This window comes from Hordeum vulgare, unplaced genomic scaffold (genome assembly GCF_904849725.1).
Source record: "Hordeum vulgare subsp. vulgare unplaced genomic scaffold, MorexV3_pseudomolecules_assembly, whole genome shotgun sequence".
NCBI lineage: Eukaryota > Viridiplantae > Streptophyta > Magnoliopsida > Poales > Poaceae > Hordeum > Hordeum vulgare.
The window spans coordinates 13,155-30,579 of NW_025422563.1; the positions used below are offsets into that span (position 1 = coordinate 13,155).

Below are 17,425 nucleotides of genomic sequence, written 5' to 3' on the forward strand. Positions count from 1 at the left end.
GAGCACCTACTCTGCATAGATTAGGCATACAGGCCTTTCAACCCACTTTAGTAGAGGGGCGTACTATTTCTTTACACCCATTAGTGTGTAAGGGTTTCAATGCAGACTTTGATGGAGATCAAATGGCTGTTCATCTACCTTTATCCTTGGAAGCTCAGGCGGAAGCCCGTTTACTTATGTTTTCTCATATGAATCTCTTATCTCCTGCTATTGGGGATCCTATTTGCGTACCAACCCAAGACATGCTTATCGGGCTTTATGTATTAACAATTGGAAAGCGTCGAGGTATTTGTGCAAATAGATATAATAGTTTCAGAAACTATCCAAATTTAAAAGTCAATTACAATAATAATAATTCTAAGTATAGGAAAGATAAAGAACCCCATTTTTCTAGTTCTTATGATGCACTGGGAGCTTATAGACAAAAACTAATCAGTTTAGATAGTCCCTTGTGGCTACGATGGAACCTGGATCAACGCGTCATTGGGTCAAGAGAAGTTCCGATTGAAATTCAATATGAATCTTTGGGGACTTATCATGAGATTTATGCTCACTATCTAATAATGGGAAATAGAAAAAAAGAAATTCGTTCGATATACATTCGAACCACTCTTGGTCATATTTCTTTTTATAGAGAAATAGAGGAAGCCGTACAAGGATTTAGTCAGGCCTATTCATACACTACCTAAACAAGAAAGTTAGATTCGGCGATGCCCCTCCCCTTTGCTTTCGGGGGGCATTCCGATTTCCCTAGTATCATCATTATTTGCCACGCGAATCCAGATTGAGATTGAGGCAATTAAGTTAATTAAATTTTCGAATCACTGACTCAGGCCCATTGTCGAATCCTACTCAGCAATTGTCGAATCCTACTCAGCCGAAAAGGGGGTACTTATGTATGGCGGAACGGGCCAATCTGGTCTTTCATAATAAAGAGATAGACGGAACTGGTATGAAACGACTTATTAGCAGATTAATAGATCATTTTGGAATGGGATATACATCCCATATACTGGATCAACTAAAGACTCTGGGCTTCTATCAAGCCACTACTACATCGATTTCGTTAGGAATCGAGGATCTTTTAACAATACCCTCTAAGGGATGGTTAGTCCAAGACGCGGAACAACAGAGTTTTCTTTTGGAGAAACACTATTATTATGGGGCTGTACACGCGGTAGAAAAATTACGCCAATCTGTTGAGATATGGTATGCGACAAGTGAATATTTGAAACAAGAAATGAATTCAAATTTTCGGATAACGGATCCTTCTAATCCAGTCTATCTAATGTCTTTTTCAGGAGCCAGAGGAAATGCATCTCAAGTACACCAATTAGTAGGTATGAGAGGATTAATGTCGGACCCTCAAGGACAAATGATTGATTTACCTATTCAAAGCAATTTACGCGAGGGACTTTCTTTGACAGAATATATAATTTCCTGCTATGGAGCCCGCAAAGGGGTTGTAGATACTGCTGTACGAACAGCAGATGCTGGATATCTTACACGTAGACTTGTTGAAGTAGTTCAACATATTATTGTGCGTAGAAGAGATTGTGGTACTATCCGAGGTATTTCTGTAAGTCCTCAAAATGGGATGACGGAAAAACTTTTTGTCCAAACACTAATTGGTCGTGTATTAGCAGACGATATATATATCGGTTCACGATGCATTGCCGCGCGAAATCAAGATATTGGAATTGGATTAGTCAATCGATTCATAACTGCCTTTCGAGCACAACCATTTCGAGCACAACCAATATATATTAGAACCCCCTTTACTTGCCGAAGCACTTCTTGGATCTGTCAATTATGCTATGGCCGGAGTCCTACTCATAGTGATCTGGTGGAATTGGGAGAAGCCGTAGGTATTATTGCGGGTCAATCAATTGGGGAGCCAGGGACTCAACTAACATTAAGAACTTTTCATACTGGCGGAGTATTCACAGGGGGTACTGCCGACCTTGTACGATCCCCTTCGAATGGAAAAATCCAATTCAATGAGAATTTGGTTCACCCCACACGTACCCGTCATGGACAGCCTGCTTTTCTATGTTATATAGACTTGCATGTAACTATTCAGAGTCAAGATATTCTATATAGTGTGAATATTCCCTCAAAAAGCTTGATTCTAGTGCAAAATGATCAATATGTAAAATCTGAACAAGTAATTGCGGAGATTCGTGCCGGAACGTCCACTTTACATTTTAAAGAAAGGGTACAAAAGCATATTTATTCTGAATCAGACGGCGAAATGCACTGGAGTACTGATGTTTACCATGCGCCCGAATATCAATATGGTAATCTTCGTCGATTACCAAAAACAAGCCATTTATGGATATTATCCGTAAGTATGTGCAGATCCAGTATAGCGTCTTTTTCACTCCACAAGGATCAAGATCAAATGAATACTTATGGTAAAAAAGATAGGGAAATTCTTGATTATTCAACGTCGGATCGAATCATGTCCAATGGCCATTGGAATTTGATCTATCCTTCTATTTTTCAAGATAATTCAGATTTGTTGGCGAAAAAGCGAAGAAATAGGTTCGTCATTCCATTACAATATCATCAAGAACAAGAGAAAGAACTAATATCCTGTTTTGGGATTTCGATTGAAATCCCCTTTATGGGTGTTTTACGTAGAAATACTATTTTTGCTTATTTTGACGATCCCCGATACAGAAAAGATAAAAAGGGTTCAGGAATTGTTAAATTTAGATATAGGACCCTAGAAGAAGAATATAGGACTCGAGCGGAAGACTCAGAAGAGGAATATGAGACCCTAGAACACGAATACAGGACCCGAGAGGACGAATATGAAACCCTAGAAGAATCTAAATATGGAATCCTAGAAGACGAATACGAATATGAAACCCTAGAAAACGAATATGGGAGCCCAGAAAACAAATATGGGAACCCAGAGAACGAATATAGGACTTTAGAGAAAGACTCAGAAGAGGAATATGGGAACCCAGAGAGCAAATATAGGACCCAAGAGGACGAATATGGAACTTTAGAAGAAGACTCAGAAGACGAATATGGCAGCCCCGGGGAAAGCGGCGAGGAAAAATATGGTACTTTAGAGGAAGACTCAGAAGAAGACTCAGAGGACGAATACGAGAGCCCAGAGGAAGATTCCATCTTAAAAAAAGAGGGTTTGATTGAGCATCGAGGAACAAAAGAATTTAGTCTAAAATACCAAAAAGAAGTAGATCGGTTTTTTTTCATTCTTCAAGAACTTCATATCTTGCCGAGATCTTCATCCCTAAAGATACTTGACAATAGTATTATTGGAGTGGATACACAACTCACAAAAAATACAAGAAGTGGACTAGGCGGACTGGTCCGAGTGAAGAGAAAAAAAAGCCATACGGAACTCAAAATATTTTCCGGAGATATTCATTTTCCTGAAGAGGCAGATAAGATATTAGGTGGGTGTTTGATACCGCCAGAAAGACAAAAAAAAGATTCTAAGGAATCAAAAAAAAAGAAAAATTGGGTCTATGTTCAACGGAAAAAAATTCTCAAGAGCAAGGAAAAGTATTTTGTTTCCGTTCGCCCTACAGTGGCATATGAAATGGACGAAGGAAGAAATTTAGCAACACTTTTCCCGCAGGATCTCTTGCAAGAAGAAAATAATCTCCAAATTCGACTTGTCAATTTTATTTATCATGAAAATAGCAAGTTAACTCAAAGAATTTATCACACAAATAGTCAATTTGTTAGAACTTGCTTAGTAGTGAATTGGGAACAAGAAGAAAAAGAAAAGGCTGGTGCTTCCCTTGTTGAGGTAAGAGCAAATGATCTTATTCGCGATTTCCTAAGAATTGAGTTAGTCAAGTCCACTATTTCGTATACACGAAAAAGGTATGATAGGACAAGTGGAGGACCGACTCCCCATAATAGGTTAGATCGCGCCAATAGCAATTCTTTTTATTCCAAGGCGAAGATTGAATCACTTAGCCAACATCAAGAAGCTATTGGCACTTTGTTGAATCGAAATAAAGAATACCAATCTTTGATGATTTTGTCGGCATCCAACTGTTCTCGAATTGGTTTATTCAAGAATTCAAAACATCCCAATGCGATAAAAGAATGGAATCCTAGAATTCCTATTCTAGAAATTTTTGGGCCCTTAGGGGCTATTGTAGCTAGTATATCGCATTTTTCTTCATCTTACTATTTACTAACGCATAATAAAATCCTGCTAAAAAAATATTTGTTCGTTGACAATTTGAAACAAACCTTCCAAGTACTTCAAGAACTTAAATACTCTTTAATAGATGAAAATAAAAGGATTTCCAATTTCGATAGTAACATAATGTTGGATCCATTCCTTTTGAATTGTCACTTTGTCCATCATGATTCTTGGGAAGAGACATTGGCAATAATTCACCTTGGACAATTTATTTGTGAAAATGTATGTCTATTTAAATCGCACATAAAAAAATCTGGTCAAATTTTCAGTGTAAATATGGATTCCTTTGTTATAAGAGCAGCTAAACCTTATTTGGCCACTACAGGAGCAACTGTTAATGGTCATTATGGAGAAATCCTTTACAAGGGAGATAGGTTAGTTACGTTTATATATGAAAAATCGAGATCTAGTGACATAACGCAAGGTCTTCCAAAAGTGGAACAAATCTTTGAAGCGCGTTCAATTGATTCATTATCCCCCAATCTCGAAAGGAGAATTGAGGATTGGAATGAGCGTATACCAAGAATTCTTGGGGTCCCTTGGGGATTCTTGATTGGAGCTGAGCTAACCATAGCCCAAAGTCGTATTTCTTTGGTTAATAAAATCCAAAAGGTTTATCGATCCCAAGGGGTACAGATCCATAATAGACATATAGAGATTATTATACGCCAAGTAACATCAAAAGTGCGGGTTTCCGAAGATGGAATGTCTAATGTTTTTTCGCCTGGGGAATTAATCGGACTATTGCGAGCGGAACGAGCAGGGCGAGCTTTGGATGAATCGATCTATTATCGGGCAATCTTATTGGGAATAACAAGGGCTTCCCTGAATACCCAAAGTTTCATATCTGAAGCAAGTTTTCAAGAAACTGCTCGAGTTTTAGCAAAAGCTGCCCTACGAGGTCGCATTGATTGGTTGAAAGGCTTGAAAGAAAACGTAGTTCTGGGGGGGATTATACCTGTTGGTACCGGATTCCAAAAATTTGTGCATCGTTCCCCACAAGACAAGAACCTTTATTTCGAAATAAAAAAAAAAAATCTATTCGCGTCGGAAATGAGAGATTTTTTGTTTCTCCATACAGAATTAGTTTCTTCAGATTCTGACGTAACAAACAATTTTTATGAGACATAAAAACCCCCATTTAACATTTAACCCTAAGGATACATAAAACATATTTTTTACTTTACTAGACTTTTGAACTTAGAACACTAACAGGTTAAATTTTAGATTTTTAAGATTTTTATTTTAATAAGTAAAACAAGTCAGTTAATTCATTAAATTAAGGTTTTGTTTATACCATGTATCAATGTATCAATGGCCAACTCTTAGTACAAGGTTCTCTCAGAACAATTATTATTTTATTTATTTCAAGCTATTTCGGATCTTTCTTAATCTTCAAAAAGAAATAAATTCCGTAATGGAATGTTAGGATGAAAAAAAAAGGAAGTGTGGAAAAAATGACAAGAAGATATTGGAACATTAATTTGAAAGAGATGATAGAAGCAGGAGTTCATTTTGGTCATGGTATTAAGAAATGGAATCCTAAAATGGCCCCTTACATTTCGGCAAAGCGTAAAGGTACTCATATTATAAATCTCGCTAGAACGGCCCGTTTTTTATCAGAAGCTTGTGATTTAGTTTTTGATGCAGCAAGTCAGGGAAAAAGTTTCTTAATTGTTGGTACCAAAAAAAGAGCAACAGATTTAGTAGCATCAGCTGCAATAAGGGCTCGTTGTCATTATGTTAATAAAAAGTGGTTCAGTGGTATGTTAACGAATTGGTCGATTACGAAAACTAGACTTTCTCAATTTAGAGACTTAAGAGCGGAAGAAAAAATGGGAAAATTCCACCATCTCCCAAAAAGAGATGTGGCAATCTTGAAGAGAAAATTATCTACCTTACAAAGGTATCTCGGCGGGATCAAATATATGACGAGATTGCCAGACATTGTGATCGTCCTTGATCAGCAAAAAGAGTATATAGCTCTTCGGGAATGTGCCATTTTGGGAATTCCTACTATTTCTTTAGTCGATACAAATTGTGACCCGGATCTCGCGAATATATCGATTCCAGCCAACGATGACACTATGACTTCAATTCGATTGATTCTTAACAAATTAGTATTTTCAATTTGTGAGGGCCGTTCTCTCTATATAAGAAATCGTTGATTAAGAATATATAGTGAATTCTTGGACAACTGCGTAGATTTATGGAATGACTTACTATATCTTTTTTTGCATAGAATTTGTTTTGCATAGAAAAAAGAAGGGGAATATTGATATATATTAGAGGGTATTGATATATATTATGATCTGATGTGCTTTCTTGGTATCCTAAATATCAAATTAATAGTTCAAGTTGCTGAGTTGAGAAAGAGATGGTTGAATCAAAAGAATTCCTTTTTTGAAGTTCAATTTTTATCAGAGGACAATATGAATATTATACCTTGTTCCATTAAAACACTCAAGGGGTTATACGATATATCGGGTGTAGAAGTAGGCCAACACTTCTATTGGCAAATAGGAGGTTTTCAAATTCATGCCCAGGTACTCATCACTTCTTGGGTCGTAATTACTATCTTGCTAGGTTCAGTTGTCATAGCTGTTCGGAATCCACAAACCATCCCGACCGACGGGCAGAATTTTTTTGAATATGTCCTTGAGTTTATTCGAGACTTGAGCAAAACTCAGATTGGAGAAGAATATGGTCCCTGGGTTCCCTTTATTGGAACTATGTTCCTTTTTATTTTTGTTTCAAATTGGTCGGGTGCTCTTTTACCTTGGAAAATTATAGAGTTACCCCATGGGGAATTAGCAGCGCCCACGAATGATATAAATACTACTGTTGCTTTAGCTTTACTCACGTCAGCGGCATATTTTTATGCTGGTCTTAGCAAAAAAGGATTGAGCTATTTCGAGAAATATATTAAACCAACCCCAATCCTTTTACCAATTAACATCCTAGAAGATTTCACAAAACCATTATCGCTTAGCTTTCGACTTTTCGGGAATATATTGGCGGATGAATTAGTCGTTGTTGTTCTTGTTTCTTTAGTCCCCTTAGTAATCCCTATACCGGTCATGTTTCTTGGATTATTTACAAGCGGTATTCAAGCTCTTATTTTTGCAACATTAGCCGCAGCCTATATAGGTGAATCCATGGAGGGTCATCATTGAATTGACTAGTTTTGGAATATAGTATTTTTTTTTTCAGCTTAGCTCAATTCATGCATGGTTCCAGATAATCTGCTTGGTTGCAATAGTTAGAAATGCGTATGAATATATAGCCTAGAGTTGTAGGAGAGAGAATAGAATAGACTATATTATGGAATTTTCAAAGTATATATGCATTAAGGAGGGTGGAGTCAGGCTAGATCTATACTATAATAAATATCCTTAATATCTATAAGTGGAGTCCTCTTTTATGCGGGTTTCCACTTTAAGCAATGATTTTAGAATCCGATTCAATAGAAAATGAGAAAATATGCAAACAAAATAGAAGAAACAAATGTATATAGGATATTGATATTATATTATATATTCCTAGGTTAGATTCATTATCTAATCCGATATATGGATATAGAATTCCCTTCTATGTAGTTCGGACAATTCACATTTCAATTTGATTTCAATTTGTACTTTTTAGTTACTTTACTTCTCCCCAATAGAGCTTAGAAGTAAGAATTTTTTGGTTGATTGTATCCTTAACCATTTCTTTTTTTTTGACACGAGGAACTACTCACCATGAATCCACTAATTGCTGCTGCTTCTGTTATTGCTGCTGGATTGGCCGTAGGGCTTGCTTCTATTGGACCTGGAGTTGGTCAAGGTACTGCTGCAGGACAAGCTGTAGAAGGTATTGCGAGACAGCCAGAAGCAGAAGGTAAAATACGAGGTACTTTATTGCTTAGTCTAGCTTTTATGGAAGCTTTAACAATTTATGGACTAGTTGTGGCACTAGCGCTTTTATTTGCGAACCCTTTTGTTTAATCCTAAAAAAAAAAGTTCTTTCGATTTCGATTAGATACTTTTTTCTTTTTTTAGTAAATTGGTATTTGCTTCCGCAATTCCAATTATATCAATACTTTATTTAATTTACTCCTATTTATTACTCCTGGAATTATCTATTTATCGGGACAGATAATACCGCATTCTAGGAAGGGCTGAGTTGAGTATGATTAATTTAGAAGATATGCTCGCCTTCTTATTTCCCGTCCTTAGTTTAGGAAAGTGGAAAGTTTTTTCCTTTTATTTTAGGAATTTTGGGAACGGAACATTTCAACAAAGGAAGCCTTTCACCGGTCAAACAAGACCTAAGACTTAATCTAAAAGAAATTACTAGATTGAATCTATTTGCATTAAAAAAACCGATCAAAAAAGGGCGAGCGAAGTAAGTGATCGAAAAACTTTGTTCTTTGTTCGTCCTATCTATAAGAGGAGAGCATATGAAAAATGTAACCCATTCTTTCGTTTTTTTAGCTCACTGGCCATCCGCTGGCAGTTTCGGGCTTAATACCGATATTTTAGCAACAAATCTAATAAATCTAACTGTAGTGGTTGGTGTTTTGATTTTTTTTGGAAAGGGAGTGTGTGCGAGTTGTCTATTTCAAGAATAGATTGGATCTATCCGGCTGCACTTTAGAATATTTTTTAGTATTTTTCGGATAAATAAGAAAAGGGTGCACGATCTCGACGAATTACTTCTGAATAAATTCAGAAATCATATGGAAGAACCATAGCATTTCGCGACTCATTGGTAAATCAATTTTGATTCTCTATAAACCAAGAATGTGAGACCATTAACACGGTTAAAGCTAAACTGCTTGAAGTCCAGGCAAAAAGAGGTACTCTTTCTACAACTATATTAGTATTAGTACCGAATTTAAACGGGAAATAGCTAATGTAAAATTTATCTGATATAGAACACTCATATCGATAAAATGGTTTGAACTATTTACTAGAAAAAAAAAGAAGGGGCACCCTGCCCTTTTTTAACCAATGCCGAATCGACGACCTATGTATAAAAAAGAGAAATTTTTTGGATTTGAAGAAAAAAAAAAAAGAATTCTATTAATTTTCATTTTCCATTTATTTAGTTAGTTTTTCTTAATGAAATTGAAATTATTAACTAAAGGGCAAATATAAATAAAGAAACAACTTTGCTGACCATGATATATTTTTATCTAGGCGGAAGAGTCCTCTTAATATTTATCTAGTCTTATATAGGTTTCGGTATATTGAAATATAAACATAAAAAATAAGATAGAGGATAGGCTCATTACTTATACTTAAAAAAAGATATGGAAATTGCTATAGCAAAAAAAGAAAAAAAGGAGCGTGAGAGCCAAATGAATCGAAAGATTCATGTTTGGTTCGGGAAGAGATCATAAAAGTTGTAAACTTACAAAATAATCTACTTTCATTAAAAGATTTATTAGATAATCGAAAACAGAGGATCTTGAGTACTATTCGAAATTCAGAAGAATTGCGTAGAGGGACCATTGAGCAACTCGAAAAAGCTCGGATTCGATTACAGAAAGTCGAACTAGAAGCGGATGAGTATCGAATGAATGGATACTCTGAGATAGAACGAGAAAAAGCAAATTTGATTAATGCTACTTCTATTAGTTTGGAACAATTAGAAAAGTCTAAAAACGAAACCCTTTATTTTGAAAAACAAAGGGCAATGAATCAGGTCCGACAGCGGGTTTTCCAACAGGCCGTACAAGGAGCTCTAGGAACTCTGAATAGTTGTTTGAATACCGAGTTACATTTCCGTACGATTCGTGCTAATATTGGCATTCTCGGGTCCCTGGAATGGAAGAGATAATTAAATTAATTAGGCCTTGAACTTCTACTTTCGTTTAGAATTTAGGCATTATTTTTCCCCTTGCTTTCGAAAAAAGAGTCAAGAAACACTAATGGCAACCCTTCGAGTCGACGAAATTCATAAAATTCTCCGCGAACGTATTGAACAATATAATAGGAAAGTAGGGATTGAGAATATAGGTCGCGTAGTTCAAGTGGGGGATGGGATTGCTCGTATTATAGGTCTTGGTGAAATAATGTCGGGTGAATTAGTCCAATTTGCAGAAGGTACTAGGGGTATTGCTCTGAATTTGGAATCCAAAAATGTTGGGATTGTATTAATGGGCGATGGGTTGATGATACAAGAGGGCAGTTTTGTAAAAGCAACAGGAAGAATTGCTCAGATACCCGTGAGTGAGGCTTACTTGGGTCGTGTTGTAAATGCTCTGGCTAAACCTATTGATGGGAAAGGCGAAATTATAGCTTCCGAATCTCGCTTAATTGAATCTCCTGCTCCAAGTATAATTTCCAGGCGTTCCGTATACGAACCTCTTCAAACAGGGCTTATTGCTATCGATTCGATGATTCCTATAGGGCGCGGTCAGCGAGAGTTAATTATTGGGGACAGACAGACTGGCAAAACAGCAGTAGCTACAGATACAATTCTCAATCAAAAAGGGCAAGGTGTAATATGTGTTTATGTAGCTATCGGTCAAAGAGCATCCTCCGTAGCTCAAGTAGTAACTACTTTCCATGAGGAGGGGGCCATGGAATACACTATTGTAGTAGCTGAAATGGCGGATTCACCTGCTACATTACAATACCTCGCTCCTTATACGGGAGCAGCCCTGGCTGAGTATTTTATGTACCGCGAACGGCATACTTTAATAATTTATGATGATCTCTCCAAACAGGCACAAGCTTATCGCCAAATGTCCCTTCTATTAAGAAGACCTCCCGGCCGTGAGGCTTATCCAGGGGATGTTTTTTATTTGCATTCACGCCTTTTAGAAAGAGCCGCTAAATTAAATTCTCTTTTAGGCGAAGGAAGTATGACCGCTTTACCAATAGTTGAGACTCAATCTGGAGACGTTTCCGCCTATATTCCTACTAATGTAATCTCCATTACAGATGGACAAATATTCTTATCGGCGGATCTATTCAATGCCGGAATTCGACCCGCTATTAATGTGGGTATTTCTGTTTCCAGAGTAGGATCCGCGGCTCAAATTAAAGCCATGAAACAAGTAGCTGGCAAATCAAAATTGGAACTAGCTCAATTCGCAGAGTTACAAGCCTTTGCACAATTCGCCTCTGCTCTCGATAAAACAAGTCAGAATCAATTGGCAAGGGGTCGACGATTAAGGGAATTGCTTAAACAATCCCAGGCAAATCCTCTCCCAGTGGAAGAGCAGATAGCTACTATTTATACCGGAACAAGAGGATATCTTGATTCGTTAGAAATCGAACAGGTAAATAAATTTCTGGATGAGTTACGTAAACACCTAAAAGATACTAAACCTCAATTCCAAGAAATTATATCTTCTAGCAAGACATTCACCGAGCAAGCGGAAATCCTTTTGAAGGAAGCTATTCAGGAACAGCTGGAACGGTTTTCCCTTCAGTAACAAATAAATTTGGCATATCTACTCTTGTTATTTTGCATGTCTACTCTTGTTATTTGAATCATGCAAAAAAGTTTTCTTTGTTTTTAGTTTAGTATAGTTATTTAAAGAATAGATAGAAATAAGATTGCGTCCAATAGGATTTGAACCTATACCAAAGGTTTAGAAGACCTCTGTCCTATCCATTAGACAATGGACGCTTTTCTTTCGTATTTTATTCTTTCTTTTATTCTTTCTTTTATTTGTTGTCTTCTTCCGAGAAAAAACTGTTAGACCAAAACTCTTTTAGGAAATCAAAAAATCCAGATACAAATGGATGATGTATATATCATGCATATATCATTAAAGAAGGAGTATGGGGCCGGTAGTGGGAATCGAACCCGCAACCCCAAGGTTATGAGACTTATGAGCTACCAAACTGCTCTATACTCTTAAACTAAAGAGGGGTAACTAGTGGATAAAAGAGGGTTCGATACGTCCCTCTACCATATCTATACAAATAGAATAGTCCATTTATACAGAATGGTAAAGAGGGCTCCTCTATGATTATCAATTCCAGAAATCCATACAAATACGAAAGGGTATTTTATCCTTACCAACTGGATCTTGTTGCACCCGGTAATAAACATTCATAAACCATTTCTCGAAGTACGTGTCCGGATAGCCCAAAATGTCGATAGTTAGCTCTAGGTCTTCCGGTCAAAAAACAACGTCGATGAAGGCGTGTAGGTGCACTATTACGCGGTAGGGATTGCAATTTTTCTCGCATTTTCGTTTTTTCACTCAAACTCAAGGGAGAAACTTTGCTTCTTATCTTTTTTTTTAAAGATTGACGAATCAAATGATATTTCTGTTCTAATTTCTGCCGCTTCTTCTCCCTCTGAATCAAACTCTTTTTTGCCATAATGTGCCGTTGCTATTATTATCAAGTATACGGTTCTAATCCTAGATGGAAAAATAAATAGAAAAAGAAATTTAAGAAGGCGGATCCTCCCTCTCTATCAAGAGTAATGAACTAGGTGCTGATACAGTACAAAAAAACAAACTAAATTAACCAAACTTGCCTGATGTTGAGGCAATCAAGAAAGCTGCATAAGTGAATATATAACCCACGGAAAAGTGAGCTAATCCAACCAATCTTGCTTGCACAATGGAAAGAGCCACAGGCTTATCTCTCCAGCGAATTAAATTAGCTAAAGGTGTGCGTTCATGAGCCCATGCTAAAGTCTCAATTAATTCCTGCCAATACCCCCGCCAAGAAATTAAGAACATAAATCCAGTAGCCCAAACAAGATGTCCAAATAAGAACATCCAAGCCCATACCGATAAACTATTCATCCCAAAAGGATTATATCCATTGATAAGTTGTGAAGAGTTTAACCATAGGTAATCTCTTAACCATCCCATCAAATAAGTGGAGGATTCATTAAATTGTGAAACGTTGCCCTGCCATAATGTGATATGTTTCCAATGCCAATAAAAAGTAACCCACCCAATGGTATTTAACATCCAGAAAACTGCCAAATAAAATGCGTCCCAAGCAGAAATATCACAAGTACCGCCGCGCCCTGGGCCGTCACAAGGAAAACTATACCCAAAATCCTTTTTATCCGGCATTAATTTGGAACCGCGTGCGTCTAAAGCGCCCTTTACTAAAATCAATGTAGTTGTATGCAAACCTAGAGCAATAGCATGATGAACCAAGAAATCCCCAGGTCCTATTGTTAAGAAAAGCGAATTACTATTCTCATTAACAGCATTCAACCATCCGGGCAACCATAGGCTTCGACCCGCATTGAAAGCGGGGCCATTCGTTGAAGATAAGAGTATATCGAACCCATATGTCGTCTTGCCATGAGCAGATTGTATCCATTGGGCAAATATAGGTTCGATCAAGATTTGCTTTTCTGGAGTACCAAAAGCAAGCATGACGTCGTTATGAACATAAAGGCCCAAGGTATGGAATCCTAGAAAGAGGCTAGCCCAACTTAAATGAGATATGATAGCTTCTTTATGGTCTAACATTCTTGCCAATACATTATCCTCATTCTGTTCCGGATTGTAATCCCTAATGAAAAAAATAGCTCCATGAGCAAAAGCCCCTGTCATGATGAACCCCGCAATATATTGGTGATGAGTATATAAAGCAGCTTGAGTAGTAAAGTCTTGTGCTATGAATGCATAAGGAGGTAAAGAGTACATATGTTGAGCTACTAAGGAAGTAATAACCCCTAAAGAAGCTAGAGCAAGACCTAACTGAAAATGAATCGAATTGTTGATTGTGTCATAAAGGCCCTTATGCCCACGCCCTAATCGACCCCCCGGAGGAGTATGCGCTTCTAAAAGATCTTTAATACTGTGCCCAATTCCGAAGTTAGTTCGATACATGTGACCGGCAATGAGAAAAATAAATGCAATAGCTAAATGATGGTGAGCCATATCAGTCAGCCACAAACTTTGTGTTTGTGGATGGAATCCCCCAAGAAGAGTTAGAATGGCAGTTCCCGCTCCTTGAGCGGTACCAAATAAATGATTACTCGAATCAGGGTTTTGGGCATAAAGATTCCACTGACCCGTCAAAAGGGGTCCCAACCCCTGGGGATAGGGTAATACATCTAAGAAATTATTCCATCGAACGTACTCCCCCCTGGATGCGGGAATAGCAACATGAACTAAATGTCCTGTCCAAGCCAAAGAACTTACCCCGAAAAGTCCTGACAAATGATGATTGAGACGAGATTCCGCGTTTTTGAACCACGAAAGGCTTGGTTTCCATTTGGGTTGTAGATGTAACCAACTCGCTATTAAGGACAGCGTAGAAAGAAATAATAGAAAAAGAGCTCCAGTATAAAGATCTTCATTGGTGCGTAATCCTATTGTATACCACCACTGATAAACCCCAGAATAAGCAATATTCACTGGACCAGCAGCACCTCCTCGAGTAAAGGCTTCCACAGCGGGTTGACCAAAATGAGGATCCCAAATCGCATGAGCAATAGGTCTTACGTGTAAAGGATCCTGTATCCATGATTCAAAATTTCCTTGCCAAGCTACATGAAACAGATTTCCGGACGTCCATAGAAAGATTATTGCTAATTGCCCAAAGTGAGAAGCAAAAATGTTCTGATAAAGACGTTCTTCAGTAATATCATCATGACTTTCGAAATCATGTGCGGTAGCAATACCAAACCAAATACGACGAGTAGTGGGGTCCTGAGCTAAGCCTTGGCTAAACCTGGGAAATCTTAATTCCATAATGCCTTTCAAATCCTCCTAGCCACTATCCTACTGCAATAATTCTCGCTAAGAAGAATGCCCATGTCGTGGCAATTCCACCCAGAAGGTAATGGGTTACTCCTACAGCACGTCCTTGTATAATGCTCAAGGCTCTAGGCTGAGTAGCAGGAGCAACTTTTAATTTGTTATGAGCCCAAACGATAGATTCAATGAGTTCTTGCCAATAACCACGGCCGCTGAATAAAAACATTAAACTGAAGGCCCAGACAAAATGAGCACCTAAGAAAAAAAGACCATATGCAGATAATGAAGAACCATAAGACTGAATGACTTGCGATGCCTGTGCCCACAAGAAATCTCGAAGCCACCCATTAATCGTAATGGAACTCTGTGCAAAGTTTCCCCCTGTAATATGAGTTACCACCCCTTGATCACTTATGGTACCCCAAACATCCGACTGCATTTTCCAACTGAAATGGAAAATGACTACCGAAATTGCATTGTACATCCAGAATAAACCTAAGAAAACATGATCCCAAGCAGATACTTGACATGTTCCCCCTCGGCCAGGCCCATCGCAAGGAAAGCGAAAACCTAGATTTGCTTTATCGGGTATCAAACGGGAACTCCGAGCAAATAAAACACCTTTCAAAAGTATTAATACAGTCACATGTATGGTAAATGCATGAATGTGATGGACTAAAAAATCTGCGGTTCCTAATGGAATCGGTAACAAAGCCACTTTGCCACCTACTGCTACTAACTCGCCGCCTCCCCACGTTAAGCTAGTACTTGTTGTTGCACCAGGAGCTGTTACGCCAGGCGCAGTAGCATGGATATTTTGTACCCATTGAGCAAAGATAGGTTGTAATTGTATGGCGGTATCCGAAAACATATCTTGTGGACGGCCTAAAGCACTCATGGTATCATTATGAATGTACAAGCCAAAACTGTGAAAACCTAGAAATATACATACCCAGTTAAGGTGGGATATGATTGCATCGCGGTGTCTAAGGACGCGATCTAATAGATCGTTGTATCGAGTAGTTGGATCATAGTCTCTTACCATAAAAATTGCTGCATGTGCAGCAGCACCGACTATTAGAAATCCGCCAATCCACATGTGGTGTGTGAACAAGGAAAGTTGTGTACCATAGTCAGTAGCTAGGTATGGATAGGGAGGCATAGAATACATATGATGAGCTACAACAATGGTTGTAGAGCCTAGCATAGCTAGGTTAAGAGATAATTGAGCATGCCATGACGTTGTTAAGATTTCATAAAGACCCTTATGGCCTTGTCCTGTAAATGGGCCCTTGTGAGCCTCCAAAATATCTTTAAGTCCATGGCCAATACCCCAGTTGGTCCTATACATATGACCTGCGATTAGGAAAAGAATAGCAATAGCTAAATGATGGTGTGCAATATCGGTCAGCCAGAGACCACCGGTTACTGGATCTAGTCCTCCACGAAAAGTCAGAAATTCTGCGTATTTGGACCAATTTAAAGTGAAAAAAGGGGTTGCTCCTTCGGCAAAACTAGGATAAAGTTGAGCCAAAAGGTCCCGATTCAAGATAAATTCATGAGGAAGTGGTATCTCTTTAGGATCCACCCCAGCGTCAAGAAATTGGTTAATTGGTAAAGATACATGAATTTGGTGTCCCGCCCAAGAAAGAGACCCAAGTCCTAATAATCCCGCTAAGTGGTGATTCAACATGGATTCTACATCTTGGAACCAGGCCAATTTGGGAGCGGCTTTGTGATAATGGAACCAACCAGCAAAAAGCATTAACGCTGCAAAAACCAATGCACCAATTGCAGTACAATAGAGTTGTAATTCACTAGTTATTCCAGATGCTCGCCAAAGCTGAAAAAAACCAGAGGTTATTTGGATTCCTCGGAAACCCCCACCTACATCACCATTCAATATTTCTTGCCCTACTATAGGCCAAACTACCTGAGCACTGGGTCCAATGTGAGTAGGATCACTTAGCCATGCTTCATAATTGGAAAAACGGGCACCATGAAAGTACATGCCACTCAACCAAAGAAAGATAATGGAAAGTTGCCCGAAATGAGCACTAAAAACTTTTCTAGAAATCTCCTCCAAATCACCAGTATGACTATCGAAATCGTGAGCATCAGCATGTAGGTTCCAGATCCAAGTGGTAGTATCAGGGCCCTTAGCTAGTGTTCTTGAGAAATGGCCGGGTCTCGCCCATTCCTCAAAAGATGTTTTTACAGGATCCCTATCCACAACAATTTTTACTTCTGGTTCCGGCGAACGAATAATCATTAACTCCTCCTCTTTCCGGACAAGACATACAAAGAGACCCGCCAACTGTCTTTTTTTTTAGTGAATCTTTGAAAGATAGATTTTGAAAGATAGATTTTGAAAGATAGATATTGTGATTAGTTCTTTTCTTTACTATACTACCACCCTTCTTTTTTTTTAGTTATTCACTGGAGCAATTATATATTAAAGTCAATCCGAGGCAAGTGTTCGGATCTATTATGACATAAAGGTTAGGTGCCTAACGGACATTGTTTATCTT

General features: G+C 38.1%; 5 protein-coding genes and 1 non-coding gene across 6 annotated transcripts; 3 read left to right on the forward strand and 3 right to left on the reverse strand.

Moving 5' to 3' along the window:
* Positions 1 to 882: 882 nt before the first annotated feature.
* Positions 883 to 6,030, forward strand: LOC123420107 (DNA-directed RNA polymerase subunit beta''). The gene has a single exon (XM_045107276.1). The coding sequence runs from the start codon at positions 899 to 901 to the stop codon at positions 5,330 to 5,332; it is 4,434 nt and encodes a 1,477-aa protein (XP_044963211.1). The 5' UTR covers positions 883 to 898; the 3' UTR covers positions 5,333 to 6,030.
* Positions 6,031 to 6,121: 91 nt separating this feature from the next.
* Positions 6,122 to 7,460, forward strand: LOC123420114 (ATP synthase subunit a, chloroplastic). Its single transcript, XM_045107282.1, has one exon. It carries the CDS (start codon positions 6,517 to 6,519, stop codon positions 7,375 to 7,377), a length of 861 nt encoding a protein of 286 aa, XP_044963217.1. The 5' UTR covers positions 6,122 to 6,516; the 3' UTR covers positions 7,378 to 7,460.
* A 2,558-nt stretch (positions 7,461 to 10,018) lies between these two features.
* Positions 10,019 to 11,742, forward strand: LOC123420112 (ATP synthase subunit alpha, chloroplastic). The gene has a single exon (XM_045107280.1). It carries the CDS (start codon positions 10,122 to 10,124, stop codon positions 11,634 to 11,636), a length of 1,515 nt encoding a protein of 504 aa, XP_044963215.1. The 5' UTR covers positions 10,019 to 10,121; the 3' UTR covers positions 11,637 to 11,742.
* A 19-nt stretch (positions 11,743 to 11,761) lies between these two features.
* TRNAR-UCU lies at positions 11,762 to 11,833 on the reverse strand. The gene has a single exon. It is a non-coding gene; the product is annotated as a tRNA-Arg (tRNA).
* A 5-nt stretch (positions 11,834 to 11,838) lies between these two features.
* Positions 11,839 to 14,984, reverse strand: LOC123420111 (photosystem I P700 chlorophyll a apoprotein A2). The gene has a single exon (XM_045107279.1). The coding sequence runs from the start codon at positions 14,886 to 14,888 to the stop codon at positions 12,684 to 12,686; it is 2,205 nt and encodes a 734-aa protein (XP_044963214.1). The 5' UTR covers positions 14,889 to 14,984; the 3' UTR covers positions 11,839 to 12,683.
* Positions 14,914 to 17,363, reverse strand: LOC123420109 (photosystem I P700 chlorophyll a apoprotein A1). The gene has a single exon (XM_045107278.1). The coding sequence runs from the start codon at positions 17,164 to 17,166 to the stop codon at positions 14,914 to 14,916; it is 2,253 nt and encodes a 750-aa protein (XP_044963213.1). The 5' UTR covers positions 17,167 to 17,363.
* Positions 17,364 to 17,425: the final 62 nt, after the last annotated feature.